At 51.0% G+C, this 20009-nt stretch overlaps 1 protein-coding gene across 8 annotated transcripts in view; it reads right to left on the bottom strand.

The window, feature by feature from the left end:
- NLRC5 (NLR family CARD domain containing 5) overlaps window positions 1–20009 on the bottom strand; it is a 91476-nt gene that overhangs the window by 7924 nt on the left and 63543 nt on the right. For 7 of the 8 annotated variants that reach the window (XR_001919452.1, XR_001919453.1, XM_018062026.1 and 4 more), the window contains exons 25-39: window positions 19183–19266; window positions 16340–16429; window positions 16089–16151; window positions 13191–13277; window positions 11330–11413; window positions 10415–10504; window positions 9963–10028; window positions 7910–7993; window positions 7752–7835; window positions 5198–5284; window positions 4383–4460; window positions 3496–3579; window positions 3107–3190; window positions 1204–1287; window positions 468–551 (exon numbers count right to left, since the gene is read on the bottom strand). Coding sequence is in view for 6 of the 8 variants with exons in the window: in XM_018062026.1 (XP_017917515.1) it covers window positions 468–551; window positions 1204–1287; window positions 3107–3190; window positions 3496–3579; window positions 4383–4460; window positions 5198–5284; window positions 7752–7835; window positions 7910–7993; window positions 9963–10028; window positions 10415–10504; window positions 11330–11413; window positions 13191–13277; window positions 16089–16151; window positions 16340–16429; window positions 19183–19266 (1233 nt within the window). In the remaining 2 variants the exon portion in view is untranslated. The remainder of the gene's footprint in view (window positions 1–467; window positions 552–1203; window positions 1288–3106; window positions 3191–3495; window positions 3580–4382; window positions 4461–5197; window positions 5285–7751; window positions 7836–7909; window positions 7994–9962; window positions 10029–10414; window positions 10505–11329; window positions 11414–13190; window positions 13278–16088; window positions 16152–16339; window positions 16430–19182; window positions 19267–20009) is intronic. The other variant, XM_018062027.1, reaches the window with a different exon arrangement.

Below are 20009 nucleotides of genomic sequence, written 5' to 3'. Positions count from 1 at the left end.
AATGATTAAGGTCATTCAGGCAGCAGTTCTATGCTCTGAATCACACTGGACTCAGACTACTGATTGGTAAGCAAGCACATATTAAGGGCCATGTAGAGATAATGTGATACACAGTCATCTCCGTTTTACAGATGAGGATGAAGCCAAGGTGGGGAGACAGAAAGAAAGAAAAAGAGGAACAAATACAGAACCTGGATCCAGCCAAGCCTGAAGTCAGTTGCCTTGTCATTTTCCATGACATGAGTTAATATAGTTCTGGGTTGGGTTGCTTTGAGTGGGTGTTCTGTTTCTTATGAGCTGGTATTTTAGTTAACACTCAAGAGCCAGGTAAGGAAGTAAAAAGGGAGGGCGTTCAGCTCACCTGGGTCCATCCAGGACAGTGACAGTCGTGTTCATAAGAGATACAACAGTTTTGAGGCATGCTCCCAAGACCCCTGCCCCCACCCCCATTAACCACCACCACTTACTCAAGCCTCTTCAGCCTGCACTTGCCCTCAAGGGCCCCCAACAACACCTTGGTGCCCTCGTCTCCAAGTTGATTGTTAGACAAGCTGGAGGGGACCAAGCATGAGATAAGGGTTAGAAAAGCCTGCCCAGCCCCTGGAGCTGAGCTGTCTCATCAGCGCCTCCACACCCTCTGAGTCACCCCTAGGAGACTAGCTCTGGGTCTGCAGGCCCCAGACCACGCTTCCTATCCAGGCTCCATGGGGGCATTCCTAGCCCCAAGGGTCAGGCTCAGGGGTCCCCAAGGAGGGGCGCATTGTAGTCATAGCTGACCCACCTGAGAAAGGATGCTCTGGATGATGGCTGTACCAGAGGAAGCCAGGGACAAGGGACACGTACACACACACACATTCAGTGATCCCTTCTGCCCCTAAGCTCTCTCTGTACCCAACACCACTCTAGATAGAGAAAGGTGATGAGCCCCAGTTTACAGATGAGGCTGTAGGTCTACTCTAGTCTAAGTCTAGTCCAAGTCTAAAGAGGCACAGTTACTCGTTCAAGGTCACGCTGAGAGACTGATAAAGTCAGGACCAAGAACGCAGCACTCAGCCTTCCCTAAACCACACTCAGAGTTGCTGGCCTTCATCAGGGAAAAAAGTAATAGTCTGAATTCCCACCACCCACTTCAGCAAAGGCCCAACTGTCCTCTCCACCCCTTCCCTCAGCTGGGTTCCCAGACCCTTCCAATCTGTGACTCACTCCAGCTCCTCCAGAAGGTGACAATGGCTCAGACCAGATGCCAGGTGGGCTAGCCCCTTGGAGCTCACACAGCTGTAGGTCAGCCTGGTGGAGGTCAAAAGGCAGCAGGTCAGGGAGGAGCTCTGGGTCTGGGAGCTCTTGGATAGTAGTGGCAGAGGGCAGGGAGGTGGGGGTGGGGAGTGGTTCCTGGGGCAGTGGGAGGGGACCCACCTTCCCTTCATAAACCTCTCCCATCAGGCAATCATTAAGTCAAGATACAGGTTGGAGGCAGGAACACAGACTAGTTGAATAGTTCCTTAAACCAGTCATTCAGGTAGCAGCTTCACAATGTCTGCCATAATCAGGCATCACTTGTAAACTCTAGCTGCTGCTGCTAAGTCACTTCAGTCGTGTCTGACTCTGTGCGACCCCACAGACTGCAGCCCACCAGGCTCCCCCGTCCCTGGGATTCTCCAGGCAAGAACACTGGAGTGGGTTGCCATTTCCTTCTCCAGTGCATTAAAGTGAAAAGCGAAAGTGAAGTCGCTCAGTCGTGCCCGACTCTTAGCGACCCCATGGGCTGCAGCCTACCAGGCTCCTCCGTCCATGGGATTCTCCAGGCAAGAGTACTGGAGTGGGGTGCCATTAACCTCATTTCCCACGAGCCCTGCATCTTTATTTTATTTTTAAACAACAAAAGAGCATAGCAAGTACTGGAGAGGGTGTTTAAAGGCACAGTGGCACCAAAAGGAGAATTTCCCCTGATGCAGTTGGTTTAAAAGAGAACTGACAGTTAGAAAAGCCCCATTTTGCAACCATCATACTGATATTTGATTCAGGCAGGAATGATCAATGGTTGCCAAAATTTGTGAGTGAAAGTTTGAGGGAGAACTGGATATTTACATTGTCTTCAAGTGTCTTCCTACCAGACCTTAACCTACTTGGTTAATTACAAAAGGGAAAACAGTAGCTTTGCAAGTGAAGAAACCTGGCAGACACCCCGCCTTAACCAGGCGATCACAGGTAACATCACGGGTAAGGAGACAAGCAGACATCATGAGCTTCCCAATGTGGCACACGTGATGTGTTCCTGGGAAGAGCACAGCAGCACCTCTGTGATATTCCTGCCCCAGACGCAGGAATCGAAGCAGGAGGAAACAGCGGAGAAACCCAAGCACCAGGGCATTCTGATACAAAACACTCATAACTGGCGTAGAAATGTCATGACAGGATCACGAAACAAAAAAACGGGTTGAGGACACGTTCCTAATTGAAGGGGACTAAAGAGAGATGACAACTAAACGCACTGTGTGATCCTGGATGGAATCTGGGACTGGGGGGAAAAAAAAAGCAATAAACATTACTGGGACAAATTTGCAAAATTGGAATATGAACTGTAGTTTAGGTAACAGTAGGGTATCAATGTTGAATTGCCTGAATTTCATACTTTTACTGGATTAGGGGAGAGAATGTTCTTTCTCTTAGGAAATTTACTGAAATATTAGGGGTCAAGAGGCATGACTATGCAACTTACTTTCAAATGGTTCAGAAAAAGAAAGTTGGGGCAGGGAGGAGAGAGGGGAGGGGTGAGGAAGGAGGGGGGGAAGAAAAGAGCAAACATGAGAAAATAATGATGGAAGGTGAAGTTGGGAAAAGGGCCTACAGAGCTTCTTCTCAGTCTTCTTGCAGAGTTTCTATGAGTTTGCAATTGTTTTGAAATAATAAAGAAAAGAAAAGAAAGAGCACTGACAAGGCCCTGCTCCTCGCCACGTGGCCACGTTGATGACTGTGCACCTGGGCATCATCTCCAGGGCTGAGTGGGACGGGGACACGGAGCTCCTTTGAGCCCAGGGTTGGAGGGGACAGGAAGCATGGGGGTGGGGGATGAAAGAGGTGTTCCCAAGTGAATGTCTTGTCCACGTACCGGAAGTTCTTCAGCTCAGAGAGGGACAGCAGGAGGCTTTGCAGCAGCAGAGAGCTGGCATCGCAGAGGTTCACCTGGGACAAGCTGGAAAGGTCCAAGCATATTCCAGAGGATTTCAGGCTGAACACACTTCAGGGATCAACATAGGGATGGGAAGGCCAAGAGAGGGGAAAGGCCCCACCAAGGAGCTCCCAATGGGGCAGGACTCCCCTCTGCCACCCTGGGGCTCTCCCCAGCTGGCCCAATGAGAGAAGCCAGAATGCCGGGGTTAGCATGGCCCCAGGCTCTGTTCACCCCCATCCTGTGCTGGCCAACCTCTCACCTGTGGCCTGAAGCAGGCACTGGGGTCAACCAGAGAACTCAGGGCCTCAGTGTCTCAGGGTACTGACCTGAGCTGCCGCAGCCGGGCACACGTCTCCATCAGCTGCCTGGCAAGGAGGTTTTGGTGGGTTCCCAGGTCACAGTGGGCCAGCCTGGAGGTGGAGAGGGAAGCAGCAATCCGTAAACACCTGGGTCAGTATTGAGGACTCAGTCCCTGCCTGCAAGGAGTGTGTCTGAAGGTGGTAAATAAATGCTAATCAAAGAGAGTCCCACAATTTGCCAGTTGACTGTGGGAAGTACTGTGAAGGAGAGGTCCAGATGGGGGGCCTGGCACGGCTGTGCAGGTTGTTCACTGCATGAGGGGGTCCAACCAAGGAAGTGAGTCGGGGCTGAGATCCAGGCATGGTCTATGCCTCACAGTGTACACATGCAGGGCTGCACTCACCCCAAAGAGGTGACATTTTAGTTTCCATGAATGTGCTATATGGATTGGAGGAGCTGTGAGCCCAGGCATCTATAAGAATGGATAAAGGGAGGACTTGACTAAGTCTGGGTGGTTGCAGGGACCTCCCTGAGATGGTGGCATTCAAGCCAAAGCCTGAAGGATGGGACTGAGTTAGCCAGGTGAAGAAGGATGAAGAAGGAAAGAGAGGAGAGAACATGCTGAATTGGGGGGAACAGCCTGTGCAAAGGCCCTGAAGTCAAAGGGAGAAAGGTGGTGTTTGAGGACTGAAAGCTAGCGGGGATGGCTGGAGCCAAGACCAGGCTTTGGGGTGGGGATGGACAGCATGGAGAGGCAGGTCAGGCCAGGTCTCACAGGCCTTGGAGAGACTTTAGGCATCAAAGGATTCTGAGTAGGGGTATGAGAAATATTGGTAAGAAGCGGCATTGTCCCTCCTCTCCCTTCCCATCACCATTCAACCTCTTTCTTGGGGTTCCAGGTACTGGGTCCCACCTGAGGGCCACGGCTTCTGGGTTCTCCTGATGGGGAAATTCCAGTTGGATACAGAGCTGTTGCTGGGTCTCGGAGATGCTGAGGAGGGAAGGGATGGTCAGCGTGAGGTTCACAGGAGCTTCCCCTGTAGGCTGTGCTGGGCCTGGGCCACTCAGCTGACAGCTCCCAGACCCAGTGGGGATCCAGACGTAGATCAACGGGACACCAAAGCCTTTGCTCTTGGCTAATCCATGGGATTCTGATACCTCTGGTCATAGAGCCATGGTGTGTGTGGCTGTCACCAGGGGCCACTTCCAGACAACCAGCATGGACTCCCGGCAGTGTCCATCTGGGACCTAACAGCCCATTGTCTTGGATCTAGGGTTGCCTTCCTCTCTCCAGCACTGCTGCCTACCTACTGCACAAGTCCCAGCAAGCATGTGTGGCAATGTTGTTTAGTCGCTAAGTTGTGTCCGACTCTTTTGTGATCCCATGACTGTAGCCCATCACACTCCTCTGTCTATGGGATTCTTCAGGCAAGAATACTCCAGTGGGTTGCCATTTCCTTCTCCAGGGGATCTTCTCAGCCCAGAGATTGAAACCAAGTCTCCTGCATTGGCAGGAAGATTCTTTACCGCTGAGCCATGTGGGAGCCCCACAAATACGTGTAGCCCCTCACATAGGTCCCAGGAGCTCCTGCCATCTTGGGGACCCAGGGAACCCACTGGGGACCCAGCTATGACACCACAGGACAAGAGACCAATGGCTACATAAGGGATGACCCCAGTGGTCATGAAACGATGAAAGAGTCTGAGGGGCCGCCTTCCTGGACTTACCTTATTTCAGTGATGTTGCCTGAGGCCTGGGCACAGACTTCCAGCAGCTTGAGCACCCTGGCTCTGCCCACCCATGGCTCTTCCACCCTGTCAGAGAGGTGACAGTGACAGTCGCTCAGCCGTGTCTGACTCTGCAACCCCGTGGGCTGTAGCCCGCCAGGCTCCTCCGCCCATGGGATTCTCCAGGCAAGAGTGCTGGAGTGGGGTGCCATGCCCTCCTCAGGGGAGCTTCCCAAGCCAGGGATCAAACCCAGGTCTCCTGCACTGTAGGCAGATTCTTTACCGTCTAAACTACCAGGGCAGACACAGAGGTGGATACAGAGGTGTCCCTTGGGGGGCAAAGGTTCCCCCAAGGTTAATGTGGGAGGCGAGGAGAGTACTAAGGGTTGGCGAGGGGTGGCTAGAGCCTTTTTGGGTTTTGCTGAATAACAATAAAATTAAAAACTGGGCATAAGCATAAAACAGAAAATTAACATCCTTGTTCCAACAGTTCAAAGAGAAATTTTTTTTTAATAGTACTTTTAGGTTTACAAAAAGTCTATATAACATCACGTTGCAAAGATAAGGAAATTAGATTATATATAAGACATAATCCCAATTTAGTATTTCAAAAAAGGGAAAATATATATAGAAACATATATGGTGAGGAGGAGGGAGATAGAGCTATGAGAAAAATATATTAAATGTTAATGGTGATGGTACAATTGCAGAATTCTCCTGGTTTTCTTTTGTAGTTGTCAATATTTTCTGAACTTTCTACAATGTGCATGGATTAATTTAGAAGAAGGAAAAAAGAGATTTAAAATATTGCTGCTTTTAAAGTTATGCTGAATTTTTCTTTCAAAGTACTATTTTCTTATGTTCTTCTGGATTTTCCACAAACTTCTATGAGTACATACTATTTTTAGAGTAAGGCAAGTTTTAAGTAAAAATATTATTTGGGGCGATCCAGTGCTCCTGGGTATATACCCCAAAGAACGGAAAGCAGAGACGCAAAGAGATACGTGTACAGATACATCAGAGCAGCATATTCACAACAGCCGACAGGTGGAAGCCACCCACATGGCCACGGATGGATGAATGGGTAAAAAATGAAAGGGTAAATGAATGTGGCTTATACACATGGTGGAATATTATTCAGCCTTACACAGAAAGGGAGAAGGTATGTAAAGATGAACCCTGAGGGTACTGTGCTAAGTGAAACAGACCCATCACAAAAAGACAAATACTGTATGATTCCACTTGGTTATGGCACGGAGAGGGGTCGGACCCATAAAAGCAGAGTAGAAAGGTGGCTGCCAGGGGTTGGGGGGGGAGGCCCAGTGGGGGCCTTAACGGGCAGTGAGTTTCAGCTTTCATGAAGTGTTTTGGCTGTACAACGTGAATGTTACTTAACACTACTGAACTGTACACTTAAAAATGGTTACGATGGTAACTTTGTTATGCGTATTCTACCAGGATCTTTAAAAATGTCACGCTGGGGAACAACCAGACTTCATGTGTCTCATCACCAGCGGCGTTGGGAAGTGCACAGCCTTGGCTACCAAGTAGGTATTTTGGGACACAAATATGTAACTGAATCTCATGGAGCCTTTCCAGTTCTAGGAAAGTCAGGGGTTCAGAGGAACAAACTCAATGACCTCACAAGGAAGCACCAGACAGAGCCAGAAAGTGGCCCAGGGGACCGGTTTTCTCACCAGAACTGGACCACTGGGGAAGTGCCTGGGTGTCGAAGTCTCCTTTTTTTCCTGAAGTCCCCAAGGACAGATCACCCATTAAAAAAGTCCAAAGAGCTGTCACCTTTTTGCCACAAAAATGTGGACCTTTGGATCCTGGATCCAAAGAGCCAGCTGTGCCATATAGGGGCAGTGGGAAATTTCAGTCTGGCTTGGCTAATACCTGACACTAAGGACTTGCTACTCATTTTTGTAGGGGTCCTAGTTCAGCTGTGGTTATGTAGAAAATGTCCTTGTTTTTTAAAGACTTGCAGTGAACTCTTTTGGTGTGATAGTTTATGAGATCAATAACTTGGCTAAAAAATACAAAGCAAATATGGAAAAAACATGAACTGTCAAACCTAGGCGATGAGTTTTCAAAATTGCTTTTCTCCTTTTTGGAATCTTTGTTTTTCTGAAAGTTTTCAAAAGATCAGAGTGAACATATTTGTTACATGTTACTTCTGACCTTGGCTGGGGGGGTCTTTCATTTTTATGGCCATGTGGTGGGGCATGCGGGATCTTAGTATCCTAACCAGGGATCAAACCTGTGCCCCTACAGAGGAAGTACGGGAAGTCCCCGGACGTCCTTTTAAGTTTCCTTTTTTCCTGAAGTCCTCAAGTACAAGTCCTACCTTGGGCAGGGGGTGGGGGAGCTGTTCTACAGCTGAAGGGGTTTCTGGGACTAATGGGGGGTGGGGGGCTCTGTATCCAGATGGCAGGGTTCTGGATGCAGGAAATGGCTAAGACTGTGACCTTGGGGGAAACCCTTCTTCAGAGCCCACTTCTGCCCTCCATTCCTACCACAGCCCCCTCCCAGAGTCACGGGCAGGCGATACCTGAGAGTGAGCACCCCTGTCGGCCACGTTAGCAGACCCAGGAGGACAATCAGCTGCTCCAGGCCCGGGAAACACCAGGTCAGCCTGTGGACAGAGGTCGTTCTGGCAGGGAGCCCCCACCCCTCAACTGCCCCCATGGGCTGGGCCCAGTCACTCACGTGAGCTCCGCCAGCTGCAGGGCCTGGTTCAGGCTGGCAGCCAGTCTGGGCATGTGCTCTGGCTTGAAGCGGCACTCGCTCAGCCTGAGGGCAGAGGGCAAGGGGCAGAGCTTGGGCAAAGCCTGTTGGGACTACAGTCCTGCTGTCCCTCAGCCTCCCCCAGGACCCATGGGGGAGCCCCCACTGGGTGCAAAGGCCTGGACCAGGACCTGAGAAAAGGCCCAAGATGCAGCCTGTGCTCTGGGAGCTTCTCTTTGGAGAGACCACCTCCCAACAAAGTGCTAGAGTCATCACTCACTGAGCCCCGACTCTAAGGCCGGCCCTGGCCCAGCCTCTGGGTGCACCCGGTGAGCAAGCAGGCATGCCAGCCGTATGTGTGGCATCTCACTGAACCCCAACAGCATGACCTACAGGCAGAGAGACTGACCAACCCAAGGACGCACAGTTGGAAAAAAGCAGCCACAGATCTGGGTTTCAATCCAAGGCAGCCTGACTCCAGACCCTAAACCTGTAACCACTTCCCTAGTCTCCAGGCCCACTCTACTCTAGGCTCCCTTGGGTGCGGGGGGGCAGGGGTGGGGCTGGGATTCTTGCTATGGCCCTGTCCTCCCAGGGCCCAGCCCGTGTGGCTGGCAGACCGGCCCTGGAGCACTTTCTCACAGACGGGCTGAGAAGAGAGCCCCGCACAGCACAAGAGGGCCGCTCCCTCTCACAGGACAGGGGCCACTGGAGGTGTCCAGGAAGGGCTGACGTGTGAGCTGGGTCATACAGCATTGGGAGAATTTGAGCTCAGAAAAGGCAAGGAAGAGAACGCCAGGCTGAGTACCCAGAAGCTGGGACACTTCCTCAGGCAGTGCGTGCTTGGTGAACAAACATCCCTTGTGGCTGAATCTGTGTGCACACATGTGGGGTGTGAGTGGTGAGTGTGATGTGTGCATGTTATGTGGGGCGTGTACAGGGGGTATGTCTGGTGTATGTGCATGTGTGTGGTGTATTATGCTGTGTACATGCGTGTGTATGTGTGGTATGTACATGTTTGGTGTGAGGGTGGTGTGTGTAGGGGGGTGGGAGAAGTGAGGAAGGACACAGCGGGAGGTGGCAACCAGATCAGACTCTGAGAAGACCAGGCTAAGGGTTCGAACTTTATCCTCAGGGCACTTGGGAGCTCCCGCAGGGCTCAGAGCAGTGGAGCACCACGGGCAGACGTGCATGGTGGGAAAGCCCCTCTGGGGGCTGCGGGGGGATTGGAGGAGGCCTGGTCAGAGGCAGGGGACCAATTCAGAGGCCACGATCACAGGTGAAGCAAGACATGTAGAGAAACTCACCCAAGGCTGAGAAAGACAGAGCCTGAGGCTCCCGGGGGTGGGGATTAAATGAAAAATAACTGATACAGCAACTCAAATAAGGCAGGTCTTTTCCAGGCACTTTAAAGACATTTACTCATTTAATCCTCACAATAAACCTAAAAGGTAGGTCTCACTCTTATTCTCATTTTACAGGTGAGGAATTGAAACACGGAGCGGTCAAATCACTGGTCCAAGGTGACACAGCTATTACATGGTAGAGCGGAAGAAGTGAAAGTGTTAGTCGCTAACTCGTGTCTGACTCTTTGCGACACCAGAGACTATAGCCCGCCAGCCTCCTTGTCCATGGGGATCCTCCAGGCAAGAACACTGGAGGGGGTTGCCACTCCCTTTTCCAGGGGATCTTCCTGACCCAGGGATCAAAGCTGCGTCTCCTGCATTGGCAGGTGGATTCTTTGCTGAGATCTACCCCAAGCAGCTCCAGAGTCTGACTATTTAACTCAGAAGCCTCCAGACTCAGTCAGGCTGTGGCTAAGGAGCACAAACACCACTCGAAGGCCTGGTCCAGGGGCTGAAGGTGTGGGGAGACTGGGGGCAGATGTGGGAGAGAAAAAGCCAGGCAGTAGCTCCAGGCAGGGTGTGTGAAGGAGGAGGGGACCCCGGGAGGAAGGAGGCACGGAGGCCACCACAGGGTCAGCCACCTCTCCCTGGTTCCCCCGCCTTTCCTGTCACCCCAGACCAGGAATTACCTCAGTGTCTTCCCAGCCTCTTCCTGTCGGGAGAAGTGAATCCAGAAGCTCTGCTTGGAGCCCAGGCTGCAGAGAGAGGGGTGTATGGAAGCCCAAGACCCAGCCTTGCAGCGTCCCCAGGACCCAGGTGCCAGGGGGTGTGGGGAGGGATGGGGGCTGGGCCCACAGGGGCACAGGAGGGTGGAAGCCACAGGAGAGACCCTTGCTGACCAGAGGAGGCCCCCACCTCCTCCTTCGAGGATGCTAAACCTGGCGTTTCCCCACCCGGTGGCCTCCCTGGGCCCCGTGCATGTGCACATGGGCCTCAGAGGATGAAAACTGTGATCCCACAATCAGTGAACTCTGAGACTCAGAGAGGCTCAGAGGTTACCCCAAGTCACACACACAGAGGGCCACTGAGCATGCGAGTCTTGCTTCCCCACCATTAGCAAGCGGCACCAACGTTTCCTTACTTCACTGAGGCCTCCCGGACACGTGGGCAGGAGGGGAGAGCCTCCACCAGGCACAAGACACTTTCCTGAGACATGCTGTTGCAGCTTAGACTAGAAGAGAAAAGAGGTTCAGGATGAGAGGTGAGGCAGCACCTCAGTGGAACCCTGCCCAGCCCCCTCATCTCCATTCCAGCCGTCATCCCCTAGAGGGGAGTCCTCAGTGTCCAAGTCTCCATCCTCCAGGTGGAGACACTGAGGTCCAGAGAGAAGCCAGAGAGACGCTATCATCACCTGGCAGGCCAGGCAGCATACTCTGAAATCTTTGAGAGTCACCCTGACTGTGCCTGCTGCCCCTGTGGTCTGAGACCGGGGATGAGGGCAGTGATAAGGCCAGGCTGCCACCTCTAGCTCCATGGGGGCCAGGGATGCCTGGAGAGCAAAGCTCAGTTGCCTAGCAACGGGCTGTGTCCTGGGTCTGGACGTCAGTCTCCCAGGTCACTGGGGAGACTGAGTGACTGAAGATGACTTCCCTTCCCAGGGGCCCTCCCTGCTGTGGTGACATATCCAAATCTGTGTCCCCTAAGTCTGGTCAGAGGAGCTTCAGGGATAGGATGGATGGACCAAGAGCCAGGACAACTGCGATTTCTGCAGCTGATTGGGGATGAACTGTTGCTCCCTGCCTGGAGTCAACTTGGGCCACTGAACATTAGTCACAGTCTCTCGCGGGTATTTGGTGAGAGCTCTGCCAATAGTGGGCAATGAAGGAAGGAGGAAAGGACCCAAGGTGGATGGGCAGGGGGAATCACGGTAAAAGTCACCCCCTCCCCAGCACTTGTCCCCTGGAGTTCTTCAGGGGTGCCTGAAAAGAAGCCCACTAACATTCTGGGCCCTGGTGAGTCTTCCTCCTAGTTGACCTCGGGGCTGCTCATCACTTACTTGAGCGAACCGGAGATGGGCACCTTGGGGAGACATTCCAGGAGGCACCTGAGCCCATCATCACCCAGCAAGTTTGCTGAGAGGCTGCAAGAGGTACGAGGAGGAGGTGGTTGGTGCTCTGACGTGCCTGCTCTTCAGTGAGCATCACTGCTACTCTACCCACCCCCCACCGTCATCATCACCTCCACCATCACCTCCACCACTGTGCACAACTTCTGTTCCAGCAGCACCGTCATCACCACCAGCGCCACCCCATCACTACTACTTAGCATCCCTGTCTGTATCCCCATCACCTCCATCAACACTAGCACGATCACCCCCATCCCCTCACCAGCACCACAGTTAACCAGTCCTCATCTTCCCCTTCAGTATCTGGTGACCACTCCCAGGACTCCAGCAGGCTTTCAGGAATTAGAGAAAAAGCAATTAGCTTTTTACTGAGCACTTGGCCTCTGCCTGTTGGGAGCCGTCATTTTTGAACCAGAGTAAATTCAGGAAAAACACAGACATTTGGAGGATGCATTTACCCAAAATACTTCTTTTAATTTGGGAATGCAATATTGGAAACTGCACTTAACGACTTTATTTCCCTTCACTCGTAGCATCCTATGGTTTTAGCTACAGTTTCAGGAACAAAATAATCAGTGTGCCTGGGAATATCTGATTTTTACCCTGCAAATTTGAACTCATTTTGCCCCTGATGATTAGACTTTTGAGGCTTATTTATTTGCATCTTTTCCTGAGACACTTTAAAAACGAAAAAGTCTGTCTCAGGAAGCCACTTAATGAAATAATTTTTAGAATATGAAAAAGTTCCCTCTAGAATGAAAAAACTGAAAAACTCAAAAGACATCTTTGCTTATTCATCCTTCTTTAAAATCCATGATTTTCATCAGCCACATTTCTCTCCTTGGCCACACCACAAGGAATTGAAATTGTGGTTTTTTCGGTGAATAGCTCTCTGTATGTTCTGCTTGTTCTAAGCTGGACTTCTAACAGTTCTGAGCAAAGGCTCTGCATTGAACTAGGTGTGTGACTTGACACAGATTTTTAAACTCTCTCAGTCTGCTCATCGATGGTATTCAGGGTTGTTGAGAAGGAGGATAAAAAGGATATGTAAAGCACTTAGAATAGTAGAAAAAGTGCTCAAAGCTCTTTTTTCCCTACCCATGCAGGGCTGCACTATTCAGGCACCCAAGACAGGCCACACTGATACCACTTCTCATCAGCCGGAGAGCCCACACATCCGTACTCTGGCTGGCTCTGGGCCCTCTACGAGCCGAGGCATTGGCTATTCTTAACCACCTGCACAGCAAGACAACGGATCCTTCATTTCAGGCTCCACCAGCCAGCAGAGCCCCAATGCCTTGAATAACAAGAGGCCAAGGGGCTCCTGTGGCCCTTTGCAAAGTGAAAGTAACTAAAAGTGTTAGTCTCAGTTGCGTTTGACTCTTTGCAACCCCGTGGACTGCAGCCCGCCAGGCTCCTCTGTCCATGGGATTCTCCAGGCAAGAATACTGGGGTGGGTGGCCATTCCCTTCTTGAGGGGATCTTCCGGACCCAGGGATTGAACCGAAGTCTCTCGCATTGCAGGTGGATTCTTAACCATCTGAGCCACCAGGGAGGCCCATTCCTTTGCAAAGGGCTCCCCTAAATTGATCACGGGTACACCCTGAACTAGCTCTATGTGGTAGCAGTGGAGGATGGGAGGGATAAGATGGGGACAGAGAAACTTTACAGATGTTACTGAGTCCCAGGCATCCTCTCCTCTGTTAGGTGGTCCTGAGAGCACGCATGGGTGTATACACACAAACACACACACACACCCTTCAGGTGCTACGCAGGACGGGCTCCAACTTACTCCAGTTGGTTGAGGTCTTCACACTTGCTCAGCAAACAGCACAGCGGCTCCACGTGCTCCTGGCGGAGGCCGCAGTCAGTAAACCTCCTGTAGGAAGGGAGATGGGGTCCCTAAGCTGGGTATGGCCTTGAAGCTCCAGCGGGGCTTCACTCAAGCTTGGACTCTCTAGAAACATCCAGCACCCACGCATACCATCTGCCCCTCCCAGCAGATCGCACCTATGTTTCCTCTTTGAGGGGATGGTTCTCAAAGTGAGGTCCCTGACCAGCCCCAACAGCACCCCTTTGGGAGCGTGGTGAGAGGCACATCCTGGGCACACAACCCAGACCCGCTGAACAAACAGCTCTAGGAACAAGGCTCTCCAGGGTGATTCTGATTCAGTCAAGGTGAACTATAGCTTTTAGGGTCACTTTAATGAGCAGACACAGGGGTGGAGTGGAGGAGACCCAGGGTGATGTCTCCTTATGTGGAGGGTTATTCATACTGGAATCAAAGTAATAGTAAAGTCTGTCTTTGAGAGGCCTACACGGATACCACACAACAAGATAAATGAATAGCTTAGGGCCAGCCAGCAACTTAAAAAATAAACTTAGAATGATAAAGTACCTAAAATAAGTAACTCAGATTTTTATCATTGTTACTTTCCTTTTTTTTTTCAGTCCCAAATTCCTTATTCTACTATTATTTATTTCTTATTTTAAAATCAGCTCATTCTTTTTATTTAATGCACTTATCAGAAGAGAAAACTCTGTATCACTTACTCCAGTGGAAAACCGGCATTTCCTGTCCCGAACAGACTGTAAGGATGAGGATGCAGGAAATGAGGGCAAAATATCATCATTAAATTCAAGCCAGACACTGGCACCTGCTGAGGGCCCTCCTTCTACTTAAAAGGGAGCTTAGCAGATGTGAAGAGGTGCCACAGACACGCTGAGGCAACTGGAACTTCCTCTTGGCCTTGTGCGTGCTTGTTGCTTCAGTCATGTCTGACCCTTTCTGACCCCGTGGACTGGAGCCCTCCAGGCACCTCTGTCCGTGGGATTCTCCAGGCAAGAATACTGGAGTGGGTAGCCATTCCCTTCTCCAGGGGATCTTCCCGACCCAGGGATCTAACCCAGGAGTCTCCTGCATTGCAGGCAGATTCTTCACTGTCTGAGCCACCAGGGCCTTAATCAAACACAGACTTGAAAATGGAAGAATTTGATGAAAGTGAACCAGTAGTCATGTATGGATGTGAGAGTTGGACTATAAGGAAAGCTGAGTGGGGAAGAATTGATGCTTTTGAACTGTGGTGGAGAAGACTCTTGAGAGTCCCTTGGGCTGCAAGCAGATCAAACCAGTCAATCCTAAAGGAAATCAGTTCTGAATATTCACTGGAAGGACTGATGCTGAAGCTCCAATACTTTGGCTACCTGATATGAAGAACTGACTCATTGGAAAAGACCCTGATGCTGGGAAAGATTGAGGGCAGGAGGACAAGGGGACAACAGGGGGTGAGATGGTTGGATGGCATCAACAACTTGATGGACTTGAGTTTGAGCAAGCTCTGTGAGTTGGTGATGGACAGGGAAGCCTGACGTGCTGCAGTCCATGGGGTCACAAAGAGTCAGACACGACTGAGCGACTGAACTGAAGTATTCTACCATCAGCCTAACCTCTTAAAAATCATCCCAACCTGGTCTATGTCCTACATTTTGGAAATCAGATTTGGAAACTATGAAGGTATTCTAGAAGTCTCCATAGTGCTGGGTTAGGATAGGAACTGGAAAAACTACCACCTAAGGAAGCCTGTTTTATATGACCAGCACGCTAAGAATGGTCTATCCGTTTCCAAACAGTTGAGGAAAAAAGTCAAAACAAGAGTAACATTTCATGACATGTAAACATTACATGAATTCAAGTCTCAGCGTTCACAACTCCAATTCTACTGGCACACAGACACGCCATTGCTTATATATTGTCTGTGCTGCTTTCAGACTTATGATCTAACCCTTTACAGGATGCGTTTGTTCACCCCTGGGCTAGGAGCGCTGCAGTACTGCCTGGGTTCAAGTCCTAGCTGCACTCCAACCTGCTGCGTGACCACAGCTGAGAGGCTTCTAGGATGTAATGTGCGTGAGGCTCTCAGAATGGTGTCCTGCAGATGCTCAACAAATACCAGCTCTTCGTTTACTCTTATTTCACAGCTGAGAAGGCTGAGACACAGAGGAGGAAGGTCTGGTCCATGGTCACTTGGTGAGCCCGTGGCATTGGACAGCCACCAGAAATGGCATCTGTGCCTTTAAAAGTTGCCCCCTCAGCCCATTATCCTGCCTCCTGTGCAATGCCTGCCCCCTGTCACCGAGACAACCACAAAGCATTGGTCCAGGAGTCAGGGGAGGGGGGCTTTCATATCTGTGAGTGCCTCTTGTGTTTTAGATGTTGCCTTGTATCATCTTTGCCAACAGCCTGCAATCTACCATCTGCTATCACCAGCTCCCTCCTCTCAGGGGAAGCTGAGGATCGGAGAGCTTAAGGAACCTGCCCAAGGTGCCAGATCCTGCTGGGATTTTTTTTTTAAAGATTTTATTTATTTATTTTAAACCATGCCGCATGGCATGCCTGATCTTAGTTCTCTGACCAGTGATCAAACCCATACCCCACTGCAATCGAAGTGCAGAGTCTTAACCACATGGCTACCAGAGAAGTTCCAGAGCTGTTAAAGCCTGGGGGCAGGTAGTGGAGTCCTTTTCCTTGGAGCAGCCCTTGAGCTCTAGTCCAGTCTGCTGCGGACTCCTCATTTGCCCGTGACAGTGCCCGGCCCTCTCAGGCTGTCCTCTGCTCTGGACATACAGAAGAACTGTCTGTTTGTTCCTGATCATCCCCTATCATACCAGGGCCCAGTTCCGGGGGACTTACCAACAGCACCTGTCTTCCTGCTCCTCACTAGACCTGAGGTGCAGGGTCAAATGACGCAGGGACCTGGAACAGACAGCACCTTCATCAGCCACCTTCAACCACAGCTTCAGGATGCCCCCAGGGGCAGGCTCCCCTTCTTGAGCAGCTGAATCTCTGATTTGGGTCCCACTGCCTCACCCCCACTCTTCATATCCAACAGCCTCCAGCACCACCCTCCCAGCAAGTTCTGGTTGCCCCAGGGCAATGCCCACCTGAGATCCACCTTCTGAACCTGTGGGCACAGGCTGAAGAGGTCAGCTAGCAGGAGGGGGCTCCTTGGAGGCAATTGCGTCTGGCTCAGTCTGACAGGGAAAGAGGTGGGGTCCTATGTGAGCAAGCTGGAGCCAAGCAAGATTGGTGGGCAAGAAACCTGGACACAAAGGATGGGGGCACTGGCAGGCGAGCCAGGCAATAAGGCAGGAGGCAGCGACTCAAGAGGGAAAAACAGGAGCTCGGGGTCAAGTGGGCTTAGGTTTGGCTCTAGTCCTGCTTATAGGCTGTGTGTCCTTGGACAAGTCACTTAACCTCTCTGAGCCTCAGTTTCCTCATCTGAAAAACAGGACTACTTATGGCACACCTTCCTCTAGGGTGTTGCGAGTACTGAAACATTAAGCTATTAAGCTTGTGCACTGCCTAACACAATACCCCATGCTTGTTGTGTTGTTATTATTATACTGCTTCTATCCCAAGGACTAACAGGTGAGCCCTTGCTGACAGGGAGTGGGAAGATGCAAGCCGTGAGAGTTTCTCAAGGTCAGCACTACCAAGATAATTCTTTGGTATTGGGGGCTGTCCAGTAGGAAGTTTAGCAGCATCCCAGACCTCTACTCACTAGATGCCAGGAAAGATTGAGAGCAGGAGGAGAAGGGGATGACAGAGGACAAGATGGTTGGATGGGATCATTGACTCAGTGGACATGAGTTTGAGCAAACTCCCAGAGATAGTGAAGGATGGGGAAGCCTGGCATGCGGCAGTCCGTGGGGTTGCAAAGAGTCAGACGCGACCAAGCGGCTGAAGAACTCCCTAGATGCCAGCAGGAGCACAACCTCCCACCCCCTCCACCAATGACAACAAAAACGTCTCCATCCTGAACGTCCCCTAAGGAGCAAAATCACCCCCAGTTGCGAAGCATTGCCTTAGAGAAAGTGACATGCTTCCACCTTGCTCCTGGAGGCATCCTTGGTGCCTCCATCTGCCTCGCTCCATCAACCTTCCATCAGTGTCTTGTCAGTTCCACCTCCGAGGTCCACCCTGAATCTACATACTTCCCTCTCCTCTTCCCATTCCCAGCCCCCTCGTCTCTTATTCTGGCTGCACAGCTCCTCGGTGCTCTGACTTCCATGCTTGTCCCGGGATGCCCTTCTCCACCCAGGCGCCAGACTAAGCTTTTGAAAACACAAATCATTCCTCTCCTTTCCAGGTCTCCTTGGGCAAAATCCCAAATTCCTCCCCACGGCTACCAGGCCCTGTGTGACCAGGCCCAGGATCATTTCTCTTCCTTCTCTCCTACAACTCTGCAGGCCACTGTGCTCTGGCCATACTGGCCTCCTGCCTGTTCCTTGAACACACAAAGCTCCACCCTGCCTCAGGGCCTCATGCATGCTGTTCCATCTCCTTAGCATGCTGTTCCCTGCTTTGCACAAGGCTGGCTCCTTCTCCTCCCTCTGGCCATACCCCAGTGTCCCTCCTTAGAGCTGTTCCCTGACCACTCTCACCATTGTCTTAATCACCTCCAATAATCACTCTCTACCATATTACCTAGAAAAATACATTCTCACTGTCTGAATTCATCTTATTTGCTTTCACTCCGCTTATTGACCTCTCCTTCTACTACAAGGTAAGCTCCAAGAAGACAAGGGTCTGGTCATTTTCTCCCTCTCCGCTGTGTCTCCAGCACCCCAAACAGTGCTTCAGAGCAGTGTACAAACAGTACGGACTGAGTAATACAAAGCTGAAGCGCTGGCGAGAGTCAGGCTGGTCACCTCATCCCAAAGACAGACGAAGAGTCGGGCACTGATGCTGTGTGACCTGGGCACAGAGAAGGCCTCTCTGGTCTGAGGTTTCCTACCTATTTATTTTAACCTGCAACTTATGTGTCCCAGGGAACCCGCCCTTTCCTGGCAGGGAGGAGCCACAGTGGGTTCTGTATTTTGACATGGGCTCTGCCACGCTTGGGGCTTCCCTGTGGCTCAGATGGTAAAGAATCTGCCTACAATGCAGGAGACCCTGGGTCAGGAAGATCCCCTAGAGAAGGGAATGGGTAACAACTCTAGTATTCTTGCCTGGAGAATTCCATGGACAGAGGAGCCTGGCAGGCTACAGTACAACACTTGCCCACCTCTGAGAAGTCTCCTTCCTCTCCCATAGAACTCAGGGATAAGTAAGATCCTGGGTGTGACGAGAGCCGTCTCAGGTGGCTGAGAGATCCTTAGCAGGAGTACTTAATGTTGCTGTTCTTAATGGTACAATTTAATTTTCTGCTGTATTTTTCCATCTCAGCTACAGCTGCTTTTGCTCTCTGCTAGAAAAATATTTAAAGTAAATCCTTTTTAAATTCTAAGCAGTCTGAGCTGAAATTAGAAAACAGAGTTTTAAATACTTTGGGGGATGCTGTTTAAATTCCCCTTTTACAGAATTAGCTGGTGACCTTTCAAAACGGGTGTGTGATGTATACATGACCTACAACTGTAAAATCTCTTTAGAGGAGCAGGTGACCTTTCTGTGGGTAGGAAGAGGTACATTGGCCCGGGTGTCACAGGCCTTCCATTCTTCAAGGTGCTTTCAGAGCAACTGTCTTGTCTGAATCCCAACCCTGGGGGGAGAGTGAAGACTATTAGTTCCATTTGTCAGATGAGGAAACTGAGGCTTAGAGGGGTCCAATAACTCCTATGAGGTTGATAAAGTATTAGGGAAGAGCTGGAAGCAGACTTAAGCTCCAAGTTGTGCCAGGTAAAATTATGAAACAGCTCAAGAGAAGGATGGAGGGACAGAAGGGAATGGCTTTCCAATGCAAGTGCCTCAGCTCTGCACAGGGAAATGGGGAAACCGGTCTTACTGCAGCAGGCTTAGCTGGGGGAGCTGCGGTAGGTGGTGCAGCAGGGTCTCCAGGCTCTGGTCACTCAGCACCTCGCAGGACAATCTGAGAAACAAAGCATCTGAATGAGGTGGGGGAAATCGGGAAAACCTAGATGGGTTCTATACCAGGACTGCCCAAAACACCCCCTCTGAATACTGGGTCCTTGAGTTATCATTGAGGCTGGAGGAAAAGGAAGGTTGCACATGCTTGGAAAATGCCGGGTTAAGTCACATTAGTTTTCTTGGCTGCAGGACTTCTCAGAGCTTTTAATCTGCCCTTGTGCCTTGTGAATTTCTAAGGGGCTATAGTAGGTATCTTTTTCCCCAAAAGACATGGACAAGAAGGATCATGTTTTTGAGGGCCTTGCGGAACACTCCTGTTAAGAAGAGAATGCTGCCTTAACCCAAAGTAGTGAACAGACCAGTGGCAATTCAGGTATTTAATGGGTCAGCAAAGAAGAGACGCAAGGTAGCTTGGATCTCCAACTGTCCATGAAAACCAGACCAACCAGCTGATCGCTCATCTAGATAACTCATCAGAAGCCAGCCCACTTAGGAGGAACTCCTCATGCCCACCCTGTGCTCTCTGCTCTGGCTGGTGGACTGTGCTGACTGCATCTCCCAGCACTCTGGGATTTACATACAGCCCTCCCTGGGGGTCGGGAGCCACCACCTGCCCCCCAGAGGCATTGCACAGTGTTTTCCTTCTGCCTCCTCCCCTCTTGCTTCCCTTCTTCTCTCTGTCCCTGTTCTTGGTCCCCTGAAGGCTGCCCTTTTCCCCTCACTGGGGTTCTCAGGAGCATCCCA

Source organism: Capra hircus, chromosome 18 (genome assembly GCF_001704415.2).
Source record: "Capra hircus breed San Clemente chromosome 18, ASM170441v1, whole genome shotgun sequence".
NCBI lineage: Eukaryota > Metazoa > Chordata > Mammalia > Artiodactyla > Bovidae > Capra > Capra hircus.
This window is presented reverse-complemented; position numbering and strand designations above follow the sequence as displayed.